Source organism: Engystomops pustulosus, unplaced genomic scaffold, assembly GCF_040894005.1.
Source record: "Engystomops pustulosus unplaced genomic scaffold, aEngPut4.maternal MAT_SCAFFOLD_93, whole genome shotgun sequence".
Classification (NCBI taxonomy): Eukaryota; Metazoa; Chordata; class Amphibia; order Anura; family Leptodactylidae; genus Engystomops; species Engystomops pustulosus.
The window spans coordinates 27,130-52,103 of record NW_027284979.1 but is presented as its reverse complement, the minus strand read 5'-3'; the positions used below and the strand labels follow the sequence as shown (position 1 = coordinate 52,103).

At 50.9% G+C, this 24,974-nt stretch overlaps 1 protein-coding gene across 1 annotated transcript in view; it reads right to left on the bottom strand.

The window, feature by feature from the left end:
* ATP2B2 (ATPase plasma membrane Ca2+ transporting 2) overlaps nt 1–23,742 on the bottom strand; it is a 110,692-nt gene extending 86,950 nt beyond the window's left edge. The window contains exons 1-5 of the mRNA XM_072131569.1: nt 23,487–23,742; nt 17,919–18,176; nt 16,110–16,235; nt 1,664–1,789; nt 1,413–1,445 (exon numbers count right to left, since the gene is read on the bottom strand). Of these exons, the coding sequence (XP_071987670.1) occupies nt 1,413–1,445; nt 1,664–1,789; nt 16,110–16,235; nt 17,919–18,176; nt 23,487–23,742 (799 nt within the window). The remainder of the gene's footprint in view (nt 1–1,412; nt 1,446–1,663; nt 1,790–16,109; nt 16,236–17,918; nt 18,177–23,486) is intronic.
* Between the last annotated feature and the right edge of the window lie 1,232 nt (nt 23,743–24,974).

Here is a 24,974-nt window from a genome sequence, read left to right as displayed (position 1 = left end):
GACCGTCCCTCTACATGAAGCCCCTGGAGATACGTCCTCCTCCCATGTACAGGCAGATATCTGATATCTCCATGACCGTCCCTCTACATGAAGCCCCTGGAGATACGTCCTCCTCCCATGTACAGGCAGATATCTGATATCTCCATGACAATCCCTTTACATGAATACATGAAGCCCCTGGAGATACATCCTCCCCCCCATGTACAGGCAGATATCTGATATCTCCATGACCGTCCCTCTACATGAATACATGAAGCCCCTGGAGATACGTCCTCCCCCATGTACAGGCAGATATCTGATATCTCCATGACCGTCCCTCTACATGAATACATGAAGCCCCTGGAGATACAACCTCCTCCCATGTACAGGCAGATATCTGATATCTCCATGACTGTCCCTCTACATGAAGCCCCTGGAGATACGTCCTCCCCCATGTACAGGCAGATATCTGATATCTCCATGACTGTCCCTCTACATGAATACATGAAGCCCCTGGAGATACGTCCTCCTCCATGTACAGGCAGATATCTGATATCTCCATGACCGTCCCTCTACATGAAGCCCCTGGAGATACGTCCTCCCCCATGTAGAGGCAGATATCTGATATCTCCATGACTGTCCCTCTACATGAAGCCCCTGGAGATACGTCCTCCCCCCATGTACAGGCAGATATCTGATATCTCCATGACCATCCCTCTACATGAAGCCCCTGGAGATACGTCCTCCCCCATGTACAGGCAGATATCTGATATCTCCATGACCGTCCCTCTACATGAATACATGAAGCCCCTGGAGATACGTCCTCCTCCATGTACAGGCAGATATCGGATATCTCCATGACCATCCCTCTACATGAATACATGAAGCCCCTGGAGATACGTCCTCCCCCCATGTACAGACAGATATCTGATATCTCCATGACCGTCCTTTTACATGAATACATGAAGCCCCTGGAGATACGTCCTCCCTCCATGTACAGGCAGATATCTGATATCTCCATGAACATCCCTCTACATGAAGCCCCTGGAGATACGTCCTCCTCCATGTACAGGCAGATATCGGATATCTCCATGACCATCCCTCTACATGAATACATGAAGCCCCTGGATATACGTCCTCCCCCCATGTACAGGCAGATATCTGATATCTCCATGACCGTCCCTCTACATGAAGCCCCTGGAGATACGTCCTCCCCCATGTACAGGCAGATATCTGATATCTCCATGACCGTCCCTCTACATGAATACAGGTGTGGACATGCCATCATACTACTGCGAGCTGCCCGGCCCAATGCTGACTGGAGAGACCACCAGGATACGTTACTAGCAGGTCCTGAACTTTTCTTACTACAGTGGGAGCATGGATGTGCCCCGTCTACGTATCGTACCATCTACGTCTACATCTTACACTACCTGGTAGATTGGCTTCATCCTCTTTTTTCACAGCTGCGGATGATGATGATGATGATGAAAACAAAACACAAATAAGATGTTAGATGTGAACCAATGAGACATGACAAGCACACGTGTCAATGACCCTGGCAGCCCCGGCCTAGTCCCCATGACTCCTCCACTAGAATGAGGCCATGATGCTCAGAGCTGGATCCAGGTGACACAATACTCAGCAGTCAGTGGGGGAGGGGGGGGGGGGGAGTGGTACTTACCTTTCTTGTCTTTCTTCTCATCCTCGGTTTCACTTGCCCCTAACAAGGTGAAGATGATTCCAGTCTGAGAGTTGACACCCACAGCTGTGACGAGCATTCTCCCGGACCCCTCCATCACATGGGTTCCTATAGAGGAGCACAGAGCATCACATGAAGGAACCAAGTTACATACAAAATCCAATCTCTGGAAGCCCTCAGGACTGCTGGAGAGAAAAGCCCCAGATGAAGAAACCCTGAATCATCGCTCTCCATGTAAAAAGACTCATCCGACATGAAATCAGAACAAACTTTTCCTGTTTTAGGTCAAATAGGATTATAAGAATATTTCCATGTCGCGAGAGGGAAATCTAAGTTGGCAAAGTCTCTGTACGGAGAATTAACAAAGGGGTTAACAAAAGGCTTAGGACTGTGGGGAGGGAGAGGAGGTCAGTGGCAGGGCAAGCAGTTTTTGGGGGGCACTGCAGGTGGGAGCTGATTGGTCAGTTGGCCACTGCAAAGGAGGAGCAGTTGGGGTATAGAAGTGGAAAGACGGGGGTTGGCAGAAAGGTCCAATGTATATTGGAAAGATATTGGGACTCATTTACTTACCCGGTCCTGTAGCGTTCCCGCGGTGCGTTCTCCGTCGAGGATTCGGGTTCTGCCGGGATTCACTAAGATCCTGCGCCCGATGTCCACCAGGTGTCGCTACTGGACGAGGTCCGCCAGAGTTCACCTTCTTCCTGGTGCATGTGAGTGCTGATCTTGCGACACAATTTTTTTTTAAATTCCGCGATTTGTAAAAAAAACGTCAGGCCACGCCCCCGATTTCTGTTGCGTGAAAGCCGGCACCGATGCGCCACAATCCGATCGCGTGCGCCAAAATCCCGGGGCAATACAGGGCAAATCGGAGATATTCGGGAAGCCCAATGAAAGTGCGCCCCATTATGTTTTGGTGGATCCTTTGGGTTTTTCTCTGTCTTTCAGGTGTCACAGCTGGCGGTTTGGGACCTTGCCCTGGAGAAGAAGGGGCAGCTTGGTGCCTCATGCTCGGGGACATTCGAACAAGCTGCGCACAAGTCTGAAGAAGGTTTCCAGTCTAAGGGCAAAGGTCATAATAGCCTTTAATGTCAAAGATGTTTTTGGATAAATAGATCTGTGCCTTCCCACACAATTCCCAGCAGGTCGTGGGTAGGTATTTATTTGGGATGCTTGCCTTTCGCCCGCCAGGTGGTTACTGAGAGTCGTCCCTCCAGTCCTCTTACTTCCTGACCCTGGTCACAAGCCAAACCCCTTCCCTACCCTGTACTGAAGAGATGCAACCACATGGAAACAGCTGGGAATCTCTTCCTCCTGGAACATGGACTGGTTTGTCTTAATCCCACATCATGTTATTAGGCTTCTTGTAAGTCATGCTTGATGTTAAGGGAGCGGCCTTACAAGGTAGCAAAAAGAGGCGCGGTTTTTCTTTTCCCACCTTGGAAAACATATCTGCATATTACCATGAGATATTTTAAGGCATTTTATTATTTCCTGAAAAGTCAAATACTACTCTGCCATGAAACAATTTGGGACAGGCCGTAAGATGTCACATCTTTGGAAGCTTCTGATCTGAGAGCTGAGGGCGAGGCCACACGTGGCGTTTAATGCAACAGCTGGAGAGAGATTTGTCTAATTAAAATGCTGTTTGCATCTACAAAACACAACAACTAATGCAAGTCGTAACATATGTAAACATACAACGTTAACACATGCATTAACATTAACTGTTGTATTTTGTTCAGATATCAGTAAGAGAATTGTGAACTTGCACAAGTCTGGTTGATCCTTGGGAGCAATTCCCTGTAGGCACCTTGTTCATCTGTGCAAACAAGAAGGGGATGTCCAGCCATCAGCCGCAGCAAAATGTGCATCAGACCAAGAACAAAAGCCAAGGACCTTGTGAAGATGCTGAAGCCGGTAAGAGGCTGAAACAAGTGGATCCTCGTGGGCTAAAAGCCAGGAAAAAATCATTACCCCAAAAGAGACAGAAAAAGCTAATTCACAGGAACAAAGAGTTTAATGGAGTCAAGTCCTGTGGTCTGACCATCGCAACGTGTGAGAAGCCTGAGACCACCATCCGAACTATGACCCGAGGGGCAGCATCTTGTGGAGGGACTGGTGCATCAGCCAGGAAGGTAAATCATGGGGGCAAATGGGTCTCCCGGATGAATACTGACCCGAAGCTTCTGCCACAGAGGCTTCACCAGAGTCAGGACCGGAGCCAGCGGCCACACACGGCTCAGCTGCACCAGTTCTGTCAGGAGGAGGGGCCTCATTCCTAACGTCCGAAGTTTGTGGAAGAATCCAAAACGTGTGACCCAAGTCATAAAATGTAAGGACAATGGAACCAAAAACTGAGAAAATAAAGTCATAAAAAGGCCGTAAATTGTCTCATTATTCTGCCATTTGGGAAAGAAAAATCATTTCGATTCCTAAAAGTCCTAAAAAGGGAAAAGGTTTATTCTGATTTCATACAAGAGATGGAGAAAAATGACCGCGTCGTTACTACATCTCCACCGCCACACGTTACACCCTCACCAGTGTCCTCCTCCACCACACACACGTTACACCCTCACCAGTGTCCTCCACCACCACACACACGTTACATCCTCACCAGTGTCCTCCTCCACCACACACACGTTACACCCTCACCAGTGTCCTCCTCCACCACACACACGTTACACCCTCACCAGTGTCCTCCTCCACCACACACATGTTACACCCTCACCAGTGTCCTCCTCCACCACCACACGTTACATCCTCACCAGTGTCCTCCTCCACCACACACACGTTACATCCTCACCAGTGTCCTCCTCCACCACACACACGTTACACCCTCACCAGTGTCCTCCTCCACCACACACACGTTACACCCTCACCAGTGTCCTCCTCCACCACACACACGTTACACCCTCACCAGTGTCCTCCTCCACCACACACACATTACACCCTCACCAGTGTCCTCCTCCACCACACGCACGTTACACCCTCACCAGTGTCCTCCTCTACCACCACACACACGTTACATCCTCACCAGTGTCCTCCTCCACCACACACATGTTACACCCTCACCAGTGTCCTCCTCCACCACCACACGTTACATCCTCACCAGTGTCCTCCTCCACCACACACACGTTACATCCTCACCAGTGTCCTCCACCACCACACGTTACATCCTCACCAGTGTCCTCCTCCACCGCCACACGTTACATCCTCACCAGTGTCCTCCTCTACCACACACACGTTACACCCTCACCAGTGTCCTCCTCCACCACACACACGTTACATCCTCACCAGTGTCCTCCTCCACCACACACACGTTACATCCTCACCAGTGTCCTCCTCCACCACACACACGTTACACCCTCACCAGTGTCCTCCTCCACCACACACACGTTACACCTTCACCAGTGTCCTCCTCCACCACACACGTTACACCCTCACCAGTGTCCTCCTCCACCACCACACGTTACATCCTCACCAGTGTCCTCCTCCACCACACACACGTTACATCCTCACCAGTGTCCTCCTCCACCACACACACGTTACATCCTCACCAGTGTCCTCCTCCACCACACACACGTTACACCCTCACCAGTGTCCTCCTCCACCACACACACGTTACACCCTCACCAGTGTCCTCCTCCACCACACACACGTTACATCCTCACCAGTGTCCTCCTCCACCGCCACACGTTACACCCTCACCAGTGTCCTCCTCCACCACACACACGTTACATCCTCACCAGTGTCCTCCTCCACCACACACACGTTACATCCTCACCAGTGTCCTCCTCCACCACACACACGTTACATCCTCACCAGTGTCCTCCTCCACCACACACGTTACATCCTCACCAGTGTCCTCCTCCACCACCACACGTTACATCCTCACCAGTGTCCTCCTCCACCACACACACGTTACATCCTCACCAGTGTCCTCCTCCACCACACACACGTTACATCCTCACCAGTGTCCTCCTCCACCACACACACACGTTACATCCTCACCAGTGTCCTCCTCCACCACACACACGTTACATCCTCACCAGTGTCCTCCTCCACCACACACACGTTACATCCTCACCAGTGGCCTCCTCCACCGCCACACGTTACATCCTCACCAGTGTCCTCCTCCACCACCACACACACGTTACATCCTCACCAGTGTCCTCCACCACCACACACACGTTACACCCTCACCAGTGTCCTCCTCCACCACACACACGTTACACCCTCACCAGTGTCCTCCTCCACCACACACACGTTACACCCTCACCAGTGTCCTCCTCCACCACACACACGTTACATCCTCACCAGTGTCCTCCTCCACCACCACACGTTACATCCTCACCAGTGTCCTCCTCCACCACACACACGTTACATCCTCACCAGTGTCCTCCTCCACCGCCACACGTTACACCCTCACCAGTGTCCTCCTCCACCACACACACGTTACATCCTCACCAGTGGCCTCCTCCACCGCCACACGTTACATCCTCACCAGTGTCCTCCTCCACCACCACACGTTACATCCTCACCAGTGTCCTCCTCCACCACCACACACACGTTACATCCTCACCAGTGTCCTCCTCCACCACACACACGTTACAGCCTCACCGGTGTCCTCCTCCACCACACACACGTTACATCCTCACCAGTGGCCTCCTCCACCGCCACACGTTACATCCTCACCAGTGTCCTCCTCCACCGCCACACGTTACATCCTCACCAGTGTCCTCCTCCACCACCACACACACGTTACATCCTCACCAGTGTCCTCCTCCACCACACACACGTTACAGCCTCACCGGTGTCCTCCTCCACCACACACACGTTACACCCTCACCAGTGTCCTCCTCCACCACACACAAGTTACACCCTCACCAGTGTCCTCCTCCACCACACACACGTTACACCTAAATGTATAGAAGCCACTTTCCAGGGTCAACACCAAATCTCTCTCTCAAGCCTCACCATGAGTGAGGACATCTATAGCAATGATCTCACCCTAAGTAAGGAGTACATCCACAACTTTGATGTAACCCCGAGGGGGAAAACATATCTCTAGTTGTAATGTTGGGAGGAGGACATCTATATCTCTGATGTCTCCCAAGGGAGGAGAAGATCTGTAGACGTGAACTCAACCTCAGAGAGGAGGCATCCATAGCTCCGTTGTCACACCCAAGAAGAAGGGCACCTATAGCTCTGATCTCATTCTCTTGGAGGAGGACATTTATAGCTTTGATCTTACCCCATGAGAAGGTGGCATCTATAGTTCTGATTATTATATAGACAATCAAGAGCATCAAAATAATATTTGTTAAATATTCATTTATATTCTTAAATGCATTAGAATATCAATACATTAGTAAATCAACCTACTTCCTTTCACTAGATATCACTCAGGGAGGAGGCATCTATAGCTGTGATCCCAGGCTCAGGGAGGAGGCATCTATAGCTGTGATCCCAGGCTCAGGGAGTAGGCATCATTAGCTGTGATCCTACGCTCAGGGAGGAGGCATCTATAGCTGTGATCCCAGGCTCAGGGAGGAGGCATCTATAGCTGTGATCCCAGGCTCAGGGAGGAGGGCATCTATAGCTGTGATCCCACGCTCAGGGAGGAGGCATCTATAGCTGTGATCCTACGCTCAGGGAGGAGGCATCTATAGCTGTGATCCTACGCTCAGGGAGGAGGCATCTATAGCTGTGATCCTACGCTCAGGGAGGAGGCATCTATAGCTGTGATCCTACGCTCAGGGAGGAGGCATCTATAGCTGTGATCCTACGCTCAGGGAGGAGGCATCTATAGCTGTGATCCTACGCTCAGGGAGGAGGCATCTATAGCTGTGATCCCAGGCTCAGGGAGGAGGCATCTATAGCTGTGATCCTACGCTCAGGGAGGAGGCATCTATAGCTGTGATCCTACGCTCAGGGAGGAGGGCATCTATAGCTGTGATCCCACGCTCAGGGAGGAGGCATCTATAGCTGTGATCCCAGGCTCAGGGAGGAGGCATCTATAGCTGTGATCCCAGGCTCAGGGAGTAGGCATCATTAGCTGTGATCCTACGCTCAGGGAGGAGGCATCTATAGCTGTGATCCCAGGCTCAGGGAGGAGGCATCTATAGCTGTGATCCCAGGCTCAGGGAGGAGGGCATCTATAGCTGTGATCCCACGCTCAGGGAGGAGGCATCTATAGCTGTGATCCTACGCTCAGGGAGGAGGCATCTATAGCTGTGATCCTACGCTCAGGGAGGAGGCATCTATAGCTGTGATCCTACGCTCAGGGAGGAGGCATCTATAGCTGTGATCCTACGCTCAGGGAGGAGGCATCTATAGCTGTGATCCCAGGCTCAGGGAGGAGGCATCTATAGCTGTGATCCCACGCTCAGGGAGGAGGCATCTATAGCTGTGATCCTACGCTCAGGGAGGAGGGCATCTATAGCTGTGATCCCACGCTCAGGGAGGAGGCATCTATAGCTGTGATCCCACACTCAGGGAGGAGGCATCTATAGCTGTGATCCCACGCTCAGGGAGGAGGCATCTATAGCTGTGATCCCAGGCTCAGGGAGGAGGGCATCTATAGCTGTGATCCTACGCTCAGGGAGGAGGCATCTATAGCTGTGATCCTACGCTCAGGGAGGAGGCATCTATAGCTGTGATCCTACGCTCAGGGAGGAGGCATCTATAGCTGTGATCCTACGCTCAGGGAGGAGGCATCTATAGCTGTGATCGCAGGCTCAGGGAGGAGGGCATCTATAGCTGTGATCCGACACTCAGGGAGGAGGCATCTATAGCTGTGATCCCAGGCTCAGGGAGGAGGGCATCTATAGCTGTGATCCTACGCTCAGGGAGGAGGCATCTATAGCTGTGATCCTACGCTCAGGGAGGAGGGCATCTATAGCTGTGATCCCAGGCTCAGGGAGGAGGGCATCTATAGCTGTGATCCCACGCTCAGGGAGGAGGCATCTATAGCTGTGATCCCAGGCTCAGGGAGGAGGGCTTCTATAGCTGTGATCCCAGGCTCAGGGAGGAGGCATCTATAGCTGTGATCCCACACTCAGGGAGGAGGCATCTATAGCTGTGATCCTACGCTCAGGGAGGAGGCATCTATAGCTGTGATCCCACACTCAGGGAGGAGGCATCTATAGCTGTGATCCCAGGCTCAGGGAGGAGGCATCTATAGCTGTGATCCTACGCTCAGGGAGGAGGGCATCTATAGCTGTGATCCCACGCTCAGGGAGGAGGGCATCTATAGCTGTGATCCCAGGCTCAGGGAGGAGGCATCTATAGCTGTGATCCTACGTTCAGGGAGGAGGGCATCTATAGCTGTGATCCCACGCTCAGGGAGGAGGGCATCTATAGCTGTGATCCGACACTCAGGGAGGAGGCATCTATAGCTGTGATCCCAGGCTCAGGGAGGAGGGCATCTATAGCTGTGATCCTACGCTCAGGGAGGAGGCATCTATAGCTGTGATCCTACGCTCAGGGAGGAGGGCATCTATAGCTGTGATCTCAGGCTCAGGGAGGAGGGCATCTATAGCTGTGATCCCAGGCTCAGGGAGGAGGCATCTATAGCTGTGATCCCAGGCTCAGGGAGGAGGCATCTATAGCTGTGATCCCAGGCTCAAGGAGGAAGTATCTATAGCTGTGATCCCACGCTCAGGAAGGAGGCATCTTTAGCTGTGATCCCACGCTCAGGGAGGAGGCATCTATAGCTTTGATCCTACGCTCAGGGAGGAGGCATCTATAGCTGTGATCCAAGGCTCAGGGAGGAGGCATCTATAGCTGTGATCCAAGGCTCAGGGAGGAAGCATCTATAGCTGTGATCCCAGGCTCAGGGAGGAGGGCATCTATAGCTGTGATCCCAGGCTCAGGGAGGAGGCATCTATAGCTGTGATCCTACGCTCAGGGAGGAGGCATCTATAGCTGTGATCCTACGCTCAGGGAGGAGGCATCTATAGCTGTGATCCTACGCTCAGGGAGGAGGCATCTATAGCTGTGATCCTACGCTCAGGGAGGAGGCATCTATAGCTGTGATCCCACGCTCAGGGAGGAGGCATCTATAGCTGTGATCCTACGCTCAGGGAGGAGGCATCTATAGCTGTGATCCCAGGCTCAGGGAGGAGGCATCTATAGCTGTGATCCTACGCTCAGAGAGGAGGCATCTATAGCTGTGATCCCAGGCTCAGGGAGGAGGGCATCTATAGCTGTGATCCCACGCTCAGGGAGGAGGCATCTATAGCTGTGATCCCACACTCAGGGAGGAGGCATCTATAGCTGTGATCCCAGGCTCAGGGAGGAGGGCATCTATAGCTGTGATCCCAGGCTCAGGGAGGAGGCATCTATAGCTGTGATCCCAGGCTCAGGGAGGAGGGCATCTATAGCTGTGATCCCAGGCTCAGGGAGGAGGGCATCTATAGCTGTGATCCGACACTCAGGGAGGAGGCATCTATAGCTGTGATCCCAGGCTCAGGGAGGAGGGCATCTATAGCTGTGATCCTACGCTCAGGGAGGAGGCATCTATAGCTGTGATCCTACGCTCAGGGAGGAGGGCATCTATAGCTGTGATCTCAGGCTCAGGGAGGAGGGCATCTATAGCTGTGATCCCAGGCTCAGGGAGGAGGCATCTATAGCTGTGATCCCAGGCTCAAGGAGGAAGTATCTATAGCTGTGATCCCAGGCTCAAGGAGGAAGTATCTATAGCTGTGATCCCACGCTCAGGGAGGAGGCATCTTTAGCTGTGATCCCACGCTCAGGGAGGAGGCATCTATAGCTTTGATCCTACGCTCAGGGAGGAGGCATCTATAGCTGTGATCCAAGGCTCAGGGAGGAGGCATCTATAGCTGTGATCCAAGGCTCAGGGAGGAAGCATCTATAGCTGTGATCCCAGGCTCAGGGAGGAGGGCATCTATAGCTGTGATCCCAGGCTCAGGGAGGAGGCATCTATAGCTGTGATCCTACGCTCAGGGAGGAGGCATCTATAGCTGTGATCCTACGCTCAGGGAGGAGGCATCTATAGCTGTGATCCTACGCTCAGGGAGGAGGCATCTATAGCTGTGATCCTACGCTCAGGGAGGAGGCATCTATAGCTGTGATCCCACGCTCAGGGAGGAGGCATCTATAGCTGTGATCCTACGCTCAGGGAGGAGGCATCTATAGCTGTGATCCCAGGCTCAGGGAGGAGGCATCTATAGCTGTGATCCTACGCTCAGAGAGGAGGCATCTATAGCTGTGATCCCAGGCTCAGGGAGGAGGGCATCTATAGCTGTGATCCCACGCTCAGGGAGGAGGCATCTATAGCTGTGATCCCACACTCAGGGAGGAGGCATCTATAGCTGTGATCCCAGGCTCAGGGAGGAGGGCATCTATAGCTGTGATCCCAGGCTCAGGGAGGAGGCATCTATAGCTGTGATCCCAGGCTCAGGGAGGAGGGCATCTATAGCTGTGATCCCAGGCTCAGGGAGGAGGCATCTATAGCTGTGATCCCACGCTCAGGGAGGAGGCATCTATAGCTGTGATCCCAGGCTCAGGGAGGAGGCATCTATAGCTGTGATCCCAGGCTCAGGGAGGAGGGCATCTATAGCTGTGATCCCACGCTCAGGGAGGAGGCATCTATAGCTGTGATCCCACGCTCAGGGAGGAGGCATCTATAGCTGTGATCCCAGGCTCAGGGAGGAAGGCATCTATAGCTGTGATCCTACGCTCAGAGAGGAGGCATCTATAGCTGTGATCCCAGGCTCAGGGAGGAGGGCATCTATAGCTGTGATCCCACGCTCAGGGAGGAGGCATCTATAGCTGTGATCCCAGGCTCAGGGAGGAGGCATCTATAGCTGTGATCCCAGGCTCAGGGAGGAGGCATCTATAGCTGTGATCCTACGCTCAGAGAGGAGGCATCTATAGCTGTGATCCCAGGCTCAGGGAGGAGGGCATCTATAGCTGTGATCCCACGCTCAGGGAGGAGGCATCTATAGCTGTGATCCCACGCTCAGGGAGGAGGCATCTATAGCTGTGATCCCAGGCTCAGGGAGGAGGGCATCTATAGCTGTGATCCCAGGCTCAGGGAGGAGGGCATCTATAGCTGTGATCCTATGCTCAGGGAGGAGGGCATCTATAGCTGTGATCCCAGGCTCAGGGAGGAGGCATCTATAGCTGTGATTCCAGGCTCAGGGAGGAGGCATCTATAGCTGTGATCCTACGCTCAGGGAGGAGGCATCTATAGCTGTGATCCCAGGCTCAGGGAGGAGGCATCTATAGCTGTGATTCCAGGCTCAGGGAGGAGGCATCTATAGCTGTGATCCTACGCTCAGGGAGGAGGCATCTATAGCTGTGATCCCAGGCTCAGGGAGGAGGCATCTATAGCTGTGATCCCACGCTCAGGGAGGAGGCATCTATAGCTGTGATCCTACGCTCAGGGAGGAGGCATCTATAGCTTTGATCCTACGCTCAGGGAGGAGGCATCTATAGCTGTGATCCCAGGCTCAGGGAGGAGGCATCTATAGCTGTGATCCCACGCTCAGGGAGGAGGCATCTATAGCTGTGATCCCAGGCTCAAGGAGGAGGCATCTATAGCTGTGATCCCAGGCTCAGGGAGGAGGGCATCTATAGCTGTGATCCTAGGCTCAGGGAGGAGGGCATCTATAGCTGTGATCCTACGCTCAGGGAGGAGGCATCTATAGCTGTGATCCCAGGCTCAGGGAGGAGGCATCTATAGCTGTGATCCCAGGCTCAGGGAGGAGGCATCTACAGCTGTGATCCTACGCTCAGGGAGGAGGCATCTATAGCTGTGATCCCATGCTCAGGGAGGAGGCATCTATAGCTGTGATCCCAGGCTCAGAGAGGAGGCATCTATAGCTGAGATCCTACGCTCAGGGAGGAGGCATCTATAGCTGTGATCCCACACTCAGGGAGGAGGCATCTATAGCTGTGATCCCAGGCTCAGGGAGGAGGCATCTATAGCTGTGATCCTACGCTCAGGGAGGAGGCATCTATAGCTGTGATCCTACGCTCAGGGAGGAGGCATCTATAGCTGTGATCCCAGGCTCAGGGAGGAGGCATCTATAGCTGTGATCCTACGCTCAGGGAGGAGGCATCTATAGCTGTGATCCTACGCTCAGGGAGGAGGCATCTATAGCTGTGATCCCAGGCTCAGGGAGGAGGCATCTATAGCTGTGATCCCAGGCTCAGAGAGGAGGCATCTATAGCTGTGATCAAACGCTCAGGGAGGAGGCATCTATAGCTGTGATCCCAGGCTCAGAGAAGAGGCATCTATAGCTGTGATCCTACGCTCAGGGAGGAGGCATCTATAGCTGTGATCCTACGCTCAGGGAGGAGACATCTATAGCTGTGATCCCAGGCTCAGGGAGGAGGCATCTATAGCTGTGATCCCAGGCTCAGGGAGGAGGCATCTATAGCTGTGATCCCAGGCTCAGAGAGGAGGCATCTATAGCTGTGATCCCACACTCAGGGAGGAGGCATCTATAGCTGTGATCCTACGCTCAGGGAGGAGGCATCTATAGCTGTGATCCCAGGCTCAGAGAGGAGGCATCTATAGCTGTGATCCTACGCTCAGGGAGGAGGCATCTATAGCTGTGATCCCAGGCTCAGGGAGGAGGCATCTATAGCTGTGATCCCACACTCAGGGAGGAGGCATCTATAGCTGTGATCCCAGGCTCAGGGAGGAGGCATCTATAGCTGTGATCCCAGGCTCAGAGAGGAGGCATCTATAGCTGTGATCCCAGGCTCAGGGAGGAGGCATCTATAGCTGTGATCCCAGGCTCAGGGAGGAGGCATCTATAGCTGAGATCCTACGCTCAGGGAGGAGGCATCTATAGCTGTGATCCCACACTCAGGGAGGAGGCATCTATAGCTGTGATCCCAGGCTCAGGGAGGAGGCATCTATAGCTGTGATCCTACGCTCAGGGAGGAGGCATCTATAGCTGTGATCCTACGCTCAGGGAGGAGGCATCTATAGCTGTGATCCCAGGCTCAGGGAGGAGGCATCTATAGCTGTGATCCTACGCTCAGGGAGGAGGCATCTATAGCTGTGATCCTACGCTCAGGGAGGAGGCATCTATAGCTGTGATCCCAGGCTCAGGGAGGAGGCATCTATAGCTGTGATCCCAGGCTCAGAGAGGAGGCATCTATAGCTGTGATCAAACGCTCAGGGAGGAGGCATCTATAGCTGTGATCCCAGGCTCAGAGAGGAGGCATCTATAGCTGTGATCCTACGCTCAGGGAGGAGGCATCTATAGCTGTGATCCTACGCTCAGGGAGGAGACATCTATAGCTGTGATCCCAGGCTCAGGGAGGAGGCATCTATAGCTGTGATCCCAGGCTCAGGGAGGAGGCATCTATAGCTGTGATCCCAGGCTCAGAGAGGAGGCATCTATAGCTGTGATCCCACACTCAGGGAGGAGGCATCTATAGCTGTGATCCTACGCTCAGGGAGGAGGCATCTATAGCTGTGATCCCAGGCTCAGAGAGGAGGCATCTATAGCTGTGATCCTACGCTCAGGGAGGAGGCATCTATAGCTGTGATCCCAGGCTCAGGGAGGAGGCATCTATAGCTGTGATCCCACACTCAGGGAGGAGGCATCTATAGCTGTGATCCCAGGCTCAGGGAGGAGGCATCTATAGCTGTGATCCCAGGCTCAGAGAGGAGGCATCTATAGCTGTGATCCTACGCTCAGGGAGGAGGCATCTATAGCTGTGATCCCAGGCTCAGAGAGGAGGCATCTATAGCTGTGATCCTACGCTCAGGGAGGAGGCATCTATAGCTGTGATCCTACGCTCAGGGAGGAGACATCTATAGCTGTGATCCCACACTCAGGGAGGAGGCATCTATAGCTGTGATCCCACACTCAGGGAGGAGGCATCTATAGCTGTGATCCCACACTCAGGGAGGAGGGCATCTATAGCTCTAATATCACCCGCAGGGAGGAGGGCATCTATAGTTTTAATATCACCCGCAGGGAGGAGGGCATCTATAGCTCTAATATCACCCGCAGGGAGGAGGGCACCTATAGCTCTAATATCACCCGCAGGGAGGAGGGCATCTATAGCTCTAATGTCACCCGCAGGGAGGAGGGCATCTATAGCTCTAATATCACCCGCAGGGAGGAGGGCATCTATAGCTCTAATATCACCCGCAGGGAGGAGGGCATCTATAGCTCTAATATCACCAGCAGGGAGGAGGGCACCTATAGCTCTAATATCACCCGCAGGGAGGTGGGCACCTATAGCTCTAATTTCACCCACAGGGAGGAGGGCACCTATAGCTCTAATATCACCCGCAGGGAGGAGGGCACCTATAGCTCTAATATCACTCACAGGGAGGAGGGCATCTATAGCTCTAATATCACCCACAGGGAGGTGGGTACCTATAGCTCTAATATCACCCACAGGGAGGAGGGCATCTATAGCTCTAATATCACCCGCAGGGAGGAGGGCATCTATAGCTCTAATATCACCCGCAGGGAGGAGGGCACCTATAGCTCTAATATCACCCGCAGGGAGGAGGGCATCTATAGCTCTAATATCACCAGCAGGGAGGAGGGCACCTATAGCTCTAATATCGCCCGCAGGGAGGAGGGCATCTATAGCTCTAATATCACCCACAGGGAGGAGGGCATCTATAGCTCTAATATCACCCGCAGGGAGGAGGGCACCTATAGCTCTAATATCACCAGCAGGGAGGAGGGCACCTATAGCTCTAATATCACCCGCAGGGAGGAGGGCACCTATAGCTCTAATATCACCCGCAGGGAGGAGGGCACCTATAGCTCTAATATCACCCGCAGGGAGGAGGGCACCTATAGCTCTAATATCACCCACAGGGAGGAGGGCATCTATAGCTCTAATATCACCCGCAGGGAGGAGGGCATCTATAGCTCTAATATCACCCGCAGGGAGGAGGGCATCTATAGCTCTAATATCACCCGCAGGGAGGAGGGCATCTATAGCTCTAATATCACCCGCAGGGAGGAGGGCATCTATAGCTCTAATATCACCCGCAGGGAGGAGGGCATCTATAGCTCTAATATCACCCACAGGGAGGTGGGTACCTATAGCTCTAATATCACCCACAGGGAGGAGGGCATCTATAGCTCTAATATCACCCGCAGGGAGGAGGGCATCTATAGCTCTAATATCACCCGCAGGGAGGAGGGCATCTATAGCTCTAATATCACCCGCAGGGAGGAGGGCATCTATAGCTCTAATATCACCCGCAGGGAGGAGGGCATCTATAGCTCTAATATCACCCGCAGGGAGGAGGGCACCTATAGCTCTAATATCACCCGCAGGGAGGAGGGCACCTATAGCTCTAATATCACCCGCAGGGAGGAGGGCATCTATAGCTCTAATATCACCCGCAGGGAGGAGGGCATCTATAGCTCAGCCCTCTCATTCTTGTATTTAACATTACCTGACAGCAGCATTGGATCTTTGTCCACAGATTTTCGGACCTGGTCGGACTCTCCGGTTAGAGAACTTTCATCAATTTTCAGATCATTTCCCTGAATAAATACACCATCTGCTGGTAGCAGGTCCCCTATGGAGAGTGAAGGACAGTAAGGGAATGAGAATACATATCCCCTCAATCCACTAAAAAAGGGAAAAGATACTGCGCGCAGGATGTGACACTGTTGTGTTTTTTTTTGTACTTTGATCCTGATGCAGAATTGCAGAAATAAACGTGCTGCCCGGCCAGTAACAAATGTGCTGCCCGGCCAGTAACAAATGTGCTGCACGGTCAGTAATAAATGTGCTGCCCGGCCAGTAATAAATGTGCTGCCCGGCCAGTAACAAATGTGCTGCCCGGCCAGTAACAAATGTGCTGCCCGGCCAGTAACAAATGTGCTGCCCGGCCAGTAACAAATGTGCTGCACGGCCAGTAAGAAATGTGGTGCACGGCCAGTAATAAATGTGCTGCACGGCCAGTAACAAATGTGCTGCCCGGCCAGTAACAAATGTGCTGCCCGGCCAGTAACAAATGTGCTGCACGGTCAGTAATAAATGTGGTGCACGGCCAGTAATAAATGTGCTGCACGGCCAGTAACAAATGTGCTGCACGGCCAGTAACAAATGTGCTGCCCGGCCAGTAACAAATGTGCTGCCCGGCCAGTAACAAATGTGCTGCACGGTCAGTAATAAACGTGCTGCCCGGCCAGTAACAAATGTGCTGCCCGGCCAGTAACAAATGTGCTGCACGGTCAGTAATAAATGTGGTGCACGGCCAGTAATAAATGTGCTGCACGGCCAGTAACAAACGTGCTGCACGGTCAGTAATAAACGTGCTGCCCGGCCAGTAACAAATGTGCTGCACGGTCAGTAATAAACGTGCTGCCCGGCCAGTAACAAATGTGCTGCCCGGCCAGTAACAAATGTGCTGCACGGTCAGTAATAAATGTGGTGCACGGCCAGTAATAAATGTGCTGCACGGCCAGTAACAAATGTGCTGCACGGTCAGTAACAAACGTGCTGCACGGTCAGTAACAAACGTGCTGCACGGTCAGTAATAAACGTGCTGCCCGGCCAGTAACAAACGTGCTGCCCGGCCAGTAACAAATGTGCTGCCCGGCCAGTAACAAATGTGCTGCCCGGCCAGTAACAAATGTGCTGCCCGGCCAGTAACAAATGTGCTGCACGGTCAGTAATAAATGTGCTGCACGGCCAGTAATAAATGTGCTGCACGGCCAGTAATAAATGTGCTGCACGGTCAGTAATAAATGTGCTGCACGGTCAGTAATAAATGTGACGCTCGGTCAGTAATAAATGTGGTGCCCGGCCAGTAATAAATGTGGTGCACGGTCAGTAATAAATGTGCTGCACGGTCAGTAATAAATGTGCTGCACGGTCAGTAATAAATGTGCTGCACGGTCAGTAATAAATGTGCTGCACGGCCAGTAATAAATGTGCTGCACGGCCAGTAATAAATGTGCTGCACAGTCAGTAATAAATGTGCTGTACGGTCAGTAATAAATGTGCTGCACGGTCAGTAATAAATGTGGTGCCCTTCAATAGAAAGTCAATTTGTTTGGTGAAATTTCGGAGCCAGTGACGGCTCCCGGGAGGGAATAATCAGATTCCTACAATCTGAGGTCCCTTCAGGGCCCGGACATTGGTCACACGCACAGGGGTCACACGGACCGGTCACCCATGATAACTGAACCGGACGATCCATAAGGAAGAGGCTTTATATTTGTGCCGGAGGATGGGATGAGGGACCACCTACCATATTTCACCTGTGCAATGTCCCCGACCACAAGCTCAGCCACAGGGATCTGAATGACCTGAGACCCTCGGACCACCGTGAACTTCTGCTCCTGCTCAATGCGGCTCTGAAGACCACGGAACTGCTTCTCCTTGCTCCAATCATTAAAGGCCGTGACCAGAACAACACAGACAACCGACAGAAGAATGGCCGCTCCTTCAATCCAACCGGCCTCCGCCTCACCTTCATCTTCTGCACCGGCAGCCGCTCCACCACAGCCTGAAGAAAGCACGAGAAGAGGGTCATCACACATGTAATACACCCCCTCCCCCCTTGTAATATCACACATGTAATACACCCCTCCCCCATGTAATACACCCCTCCCCCATGTAATATCACACATGTAATACACCCCTCCCCCCATGTAATATCACACATGTAATACACCCCCTCCCCCCTTGTAATATCACACATGTAATACACCCCTCCCCCATGTAATACACCCCTCCCCCATGTAATATCACACATGTAATACACCCCTCCCCCCATGTAATATCACACATGTAATACACCCCCATCCCCCATGTAATATCACACATGTAATACACCCCCTCCCCCCATGTAATATCACACATGTAATACACCCCCTCCCCCCATGTAATATCACACATGTAATACACCTCTCCCCCATGTAATATCACACATGTAATACACCCCCCTCCCCCCATGTAATATCACACATGTAATACACCCCCTCCCCCATGTAATATCACACATGTAATACACCCCTCCCCCCATGTAATATCACACATGTAATACACCCCTCCCCCCATGTAATATCACACATGTAATACACCCCCCTCCCCCCATGTAATATCACACATGTAATACACCCCTCCCCCCATGTAATATCACACATGTAATACACCCCTCCCCCCATGTAATATCACACATGTAATACACCCCCCTCCCCCCATGTAATATCACACATGTAATACACCCCCTCCCCCCATGTAATATCACACATGTAATACACCCCCTCCCCCATGTAATATCACACATGTAATACACCCCCCTCCCCCCATGTAATATCACACATGTAATACACCCCCCTCCCCCCATGTAATATCACACATGTAATACACCCCTCCCCCATGTAATATCACACATGTAATACACCCCCTCCCCCCATGTAATATCACACATGTAATACACCCCTCCCCCCATGTAATATCACACATGTAATACACCCCCTCCCCCATGTAATATCACACATGTAATACACCCCTCCCCCCATGTAATATCACACATGTAATACACCCCTCCCCCCATGTAATATCACACATGTAATACACCCCCTCCCCCATGTAATATCACACATGTAATACACCCCCTCCCCCATGTAATATCACACATGTAATACACCCCCTCCCCCATGTAATATCACACATGTAATACACCCCTCCCCCCATGTAATATCACACATGTAATACACCCCCCTCCCCCCATGTAATATCACACATGTAATACACCCCTCCCCCCATGTAATATCACACATGTAATACACCCCCTCCCCCATGTAATATCACACATGTAATACACCCCCTCCCCCATGTAATATCACACATGTAATACACCCCCTCCCCCATGTAATATCACACATGTAATACACCCCCTCCCCCCATGTAATATCACACATGTAATACACCCCCCTCCCCCCATGTAATATCACACATGTAATACACCCCCTCCCCCATGTAATATCACACATGTAATACACCCCCTCCCCCCATGTAATATCACACATGTAATACACCCCTCCCCCCATGTAATATCACACATGTAATACACCCCCTCCCCCCATGTAATATCACACATGTAATACACCCCCCTCCCCCATGTAATATCACACATGTAATACACCCCCTCCCCCATGTAATATCACACATGTAATACACCCCTCCCCCATGTAATATCACACATGTAATACACCCCTCCCACATGTAATATCACACATGTAATACACCCCTCCCACATGTAATATCACACATGTAATACACCCCCCTCGCCCATGTAATATCACACATGTAATACACCCCTCCCCCCATGTAATATCACACATGTAATACACCCCTCCCCCCATGTAATATAACACATGTAATACACCCCTCCCCCCGTGTAATATCACACATGTAATACACCCCCTCCCCCCGTGTAATATCACACATGTAATACACCTCCTCCCCCCGTGTAATATCACACATGTAATACACCCCCTCCCCCCATGTAATATCACACATGTAATACACCCCTCCCCCATGTAATATCACACATGTAATACACCCCTCCCCCCATGTAATATCACACATGTAATACACCCCTCCCCCCATGTAATATCACACATGTAATACACCCCTCCCCCCATGTAATATCACACATGTAATACACCCCTCCCCCCATGTAATATCACACATGTAATACACCCCCTCCCCCCATATAATATCACACATGTAATACACCCCCTCCCCCATGTAATATCACACATGTAATACACCCCTCCCCCATGTAATATCACACATGTAATACACCCCTCCCCCATGTAATATCACACATGTAATACACCCCCCTCCCCCCATGTAATATCACACATGTAATACACCCCTCCCCCCATGTAATATCACACATGTAATACACCCCTCCCCCCATGTAATATCACACATGTAATACACCCCCCTCCCCCCATGTAATATCACACATGTAATACACCCCCCTCCCCCCATGTAATATCACACATGTAATACACCCCCCTCCCCCCATGTAATATCAAACATGTAATACACCCCCCTCCCCCCATGTAATATCACACATGTAATACACCCCCTCCCCCCATGTAATATCACACATGTAATACACCCCCTCCCCCCATGTAATATCACACATGTAATACACCCCCTCCCCCCATGTAATATCACACATGTAATACACCCCCCTCCCCCATGTAATATCACACATGTAATACACCCCCCTCCCCCATGTAATATCACACATGTAATACACCCCTCCCCCCATGTAATATCACACATGTAATACACCCCTCCCCCCATGTAATATCACACATGTAATACACCCCTCCCCCCATGTAATATCACACATGTAATACACCCCCCTCCCCCATGTAATATCACACATGTAATACACCCCCCTCCCCCATGTAATATCACACATGTAATACACCCCCCCTCCCCCCATGTAATATCACACATGTAATACACCCCCCTCCCCCCATGTAATATCACACATGTAATACACCCCCTCCCCCCATGTAATATCACACATGTAATACACCCCTCCCCCCATGTAATATCACACATGTAATACACCCCCCTCCCCCCATGTAATATCACACATGTAATACACCCCCCTCCCCCATGTAATATCACACATGTAATACACCCCCCTCCCCCATGTAATATCACACATGTAATACACCCCTCCCCCCATGTAATATCACACATGTAATACACCCCTCCCCCCATGTAATATCACACATGTAATACACCCCCCTCCCCCCATGTAATATCACACATGTAATACACCCCCCTCCCCCATGTAATATCACACATGTAATACACCCCCCTCCCCCATGTAATATCACACATGTAATACACCCCTCCCCCCATGTAATATCACACATGTAATACACCCCTCCCCCCATGTAATATCACACATGTAATACACCCCTCCCCCCATGTAATATCACACATGTAATACACCCCCCTCCCCCATGTAATATCACACATGTAATACACCCCCCTCCCCCATGTAATATCACACATGTAATACACCCCCCCTCCCCCCATGTAATATCACACATGTAATACACCCCCCTCCCCCCATGTAATATCACACATGTAATACACCCCCTCCCCCCATGTAATATCACACATGTAATACACCCCTCCCCCCATGTAATATCACACATGTAATACACCCCCCTCCCCCCATGTAATATCACACATGTAATACACCCCTCCCCCCATGTAATATCACACATGTAATACACCCCTCCCCCCATGTAATATCACACATGTAATACACCCCCCTCCCCCCATGTAATATCACACATGTAATACACCCCTCCCCCCATGTAATATCACACATGTAATACACCCCTCCCCCCATGTAATATCACACATGTAATACACCCCCCTCCCCCCATGTAATATCACACATGTAATACACCCCTCCCCCCATGTAATATCACACATGTAATACACCCCCCTCCCCCCATGTAATATCACACATGTAATACACCCCCCTCCCCCCATGTAATATCACACATGTAATACACCCCCCTCCCCCATGTCATATCACACTTTTAATACACCCCTCCCCCCATGTAATATCACACATGTAATACACCCCTCCCCCCATGTAATATCACACATGTAATACACCCCTCCCCCATGTAATATCACACATGTAATACACCCCTCCCCCATGTAATATCACACATGTAATACACCCCCCTCCCCCCATGTAATATCACACATGTAATACACCCCCTCCCCCCATGTAATATCACACATGTAATACACCCCCTCCCCCCATGTAATATCACACATGTAATACACCCCCCTCCCCCCATGTAATATCACACATGTAATACACCCCCTCCCCCCATGTAATATCACACATGTAATACACCCCTCCCCCATGTAATATCACACATGTAATACACCCCCCTCCCCCCATGTAATATCACACATGTAATACACCCCCTCCCCCCATGTAATATCACACATGTAATACACCCCCTCCCCCCATGTAATATCACACATGTAATACACCCCCTCCCCCATGTAATATCACACATGTAATACACCCCCCTCCCCCATGTAATATCACACATGTAATACACCCCCTCCCCCCATGTAATATCACACATGTAATACACCCCTCCCCCCATGTAATATCACACATGTAATACACCCCCCTCCCCCATGTAATATCACACATGTAATACACCCCCTCCCCCCATGTAATATCACACATGTAATACACCCCCTCCCCCCATGTAATATCACACATGTAATACACCCCTCTCCCCATGTAATATCACACATGTAATACACCCCCCTCCCCCCATGTAATATCACACATGTAATACACCCCTCCCCCCATGTAATATCACACATGTAATACACCCCCTCCCCCCATGTAATATCACACATGTAATACACCCCCTCCCCCATGTAATATCACACATGTAATACACCCCCTCCCCCCATGTAATATCACACATGTAATACACCCCCTCCCCCCATGTAATATCACACATGTAATACACCCCCTCCCCCATGTAATATCACACATGTAATACACCCCCTCCCCCCATGTAATATCACACATGTAATACACCCCCCTCCCCTATGTAATATCACACATGTAATACACCCCCTCCCCCCATGTAATATCACACATGTAATACACCCCCTCCCCCCATGTAATATCACACATGTAATACACCCCCTCCCCCCATGTAATATCACACATGTAATACACCCCTCCCCCGTGTACATCACTTACCTTCGTTTTCCCCTCCCGGAGGTTGGTAGAAGGACAGTCCTAGTGATATTATAGCTGCGATCTCCAGGATGATGAGGGTCACGTCCTGCAGCGCCTCCCATACCAGCTGCAGGAAAGTTTTTGGCTTTTTTGGAGGTATAAAATTTTTTCCAAATACTTGTCTCCTCTTCTCTAGATCTGCGCCTGTGCCGGGGAGTCCTGGGGGGAGAGAGGCAGCGGTGAGGACCCCGGACACCAACGTATATATCCCCCACATATGTCACCCCTCATGTATCAACCAGGCCACGCCTCCACCAGAAATCTACATATCATACGCCAGACCCCCGACCCGCCCTTCTGACAGCCCCAGCCCCGCCTCTGTGCCAGCCCCCTAAGCCGCCCCCCAGGAAAGGGGAATAATCACAGGTGCCCACCATAGACTATAATGTGCCCTCATACCAGGACTTCTGTGCCACTAACCCTAATATGTAAGTAACGTGTGTAGCGTGTAACGTGTGTGTAACGTGTAACGTGTGTGTAACGTGTAATGTGTAATATGTAACGTGTGTGTAACGTGTAATGTGTGTGTAATATGTAACGTGTGTGTAACGTGTAATGTGTGTGTAATATGTAACGTGTGTGTAACGTGTAATGTGTGTGTAATATGTAACGTGTAATGTGTGTGTAATATGTAACGTGTAATGTGTGTGTAATATGTAACGTGTGTAACGTGTAACGTGTGTGTAATATGTAACGTGTGTGTAACGTGTAACGTGTGTGTAATATGTAACGTGTGTGTAACGTGTAACGTGTGTGTAATATGTAACGTGTGTGTAACGTGTAACGTGTGTGTAATATGTAACGTGTGTGTAACGTGTAACGTGTGTGTAATATGTAACGTGTGTGTAACGTGTAATGTGTGTGTAATATGTAACGTGTGTGTAACGTGTAATGTGTGTGTAATATGTAACGTGTGTGTAACGTGTAATGTGTGTGTAATATGTAACGTGTGTGTAACGTGTAACGTGTGTGTAACGTGTAATGTGTGTGTAATATGTAACGTGTGTGTAACGTGTAACGTGTGTGTAATATGTAACGTGTGTGTAACGTGTAACGTGTGTGTAATATGTAACGTGTGTGTAACGTGTAATGTGTGTGTAATATGTAACGTGTGTGTAATATGTAACGTGTGTGTAATGTGTAATGTGTGTGTAATGTGTGTGTAATATGTAACGTGTGTGTAATATGTAACGTGTGTGTAACGTGTAATGTGTGTGTAATATGTAACGTGTGTGTAACGTGTAACGTGTGTGTAATATGTAACGTGTGTGTAACGTGTAACGTGTAATGTGTGTGTAATATGTAACGTGTGTGTAATGTGTAATGTGTGTGTAAAGTGTAATGTGTGTGTAATATGTAACGTGTGTGTAATGTGTAATGTGTGTGTAACGTGTAATGTGTGTGTAATATGTAACGTGTGTGTAACGTGTAACGTGTGTGTAATATGTA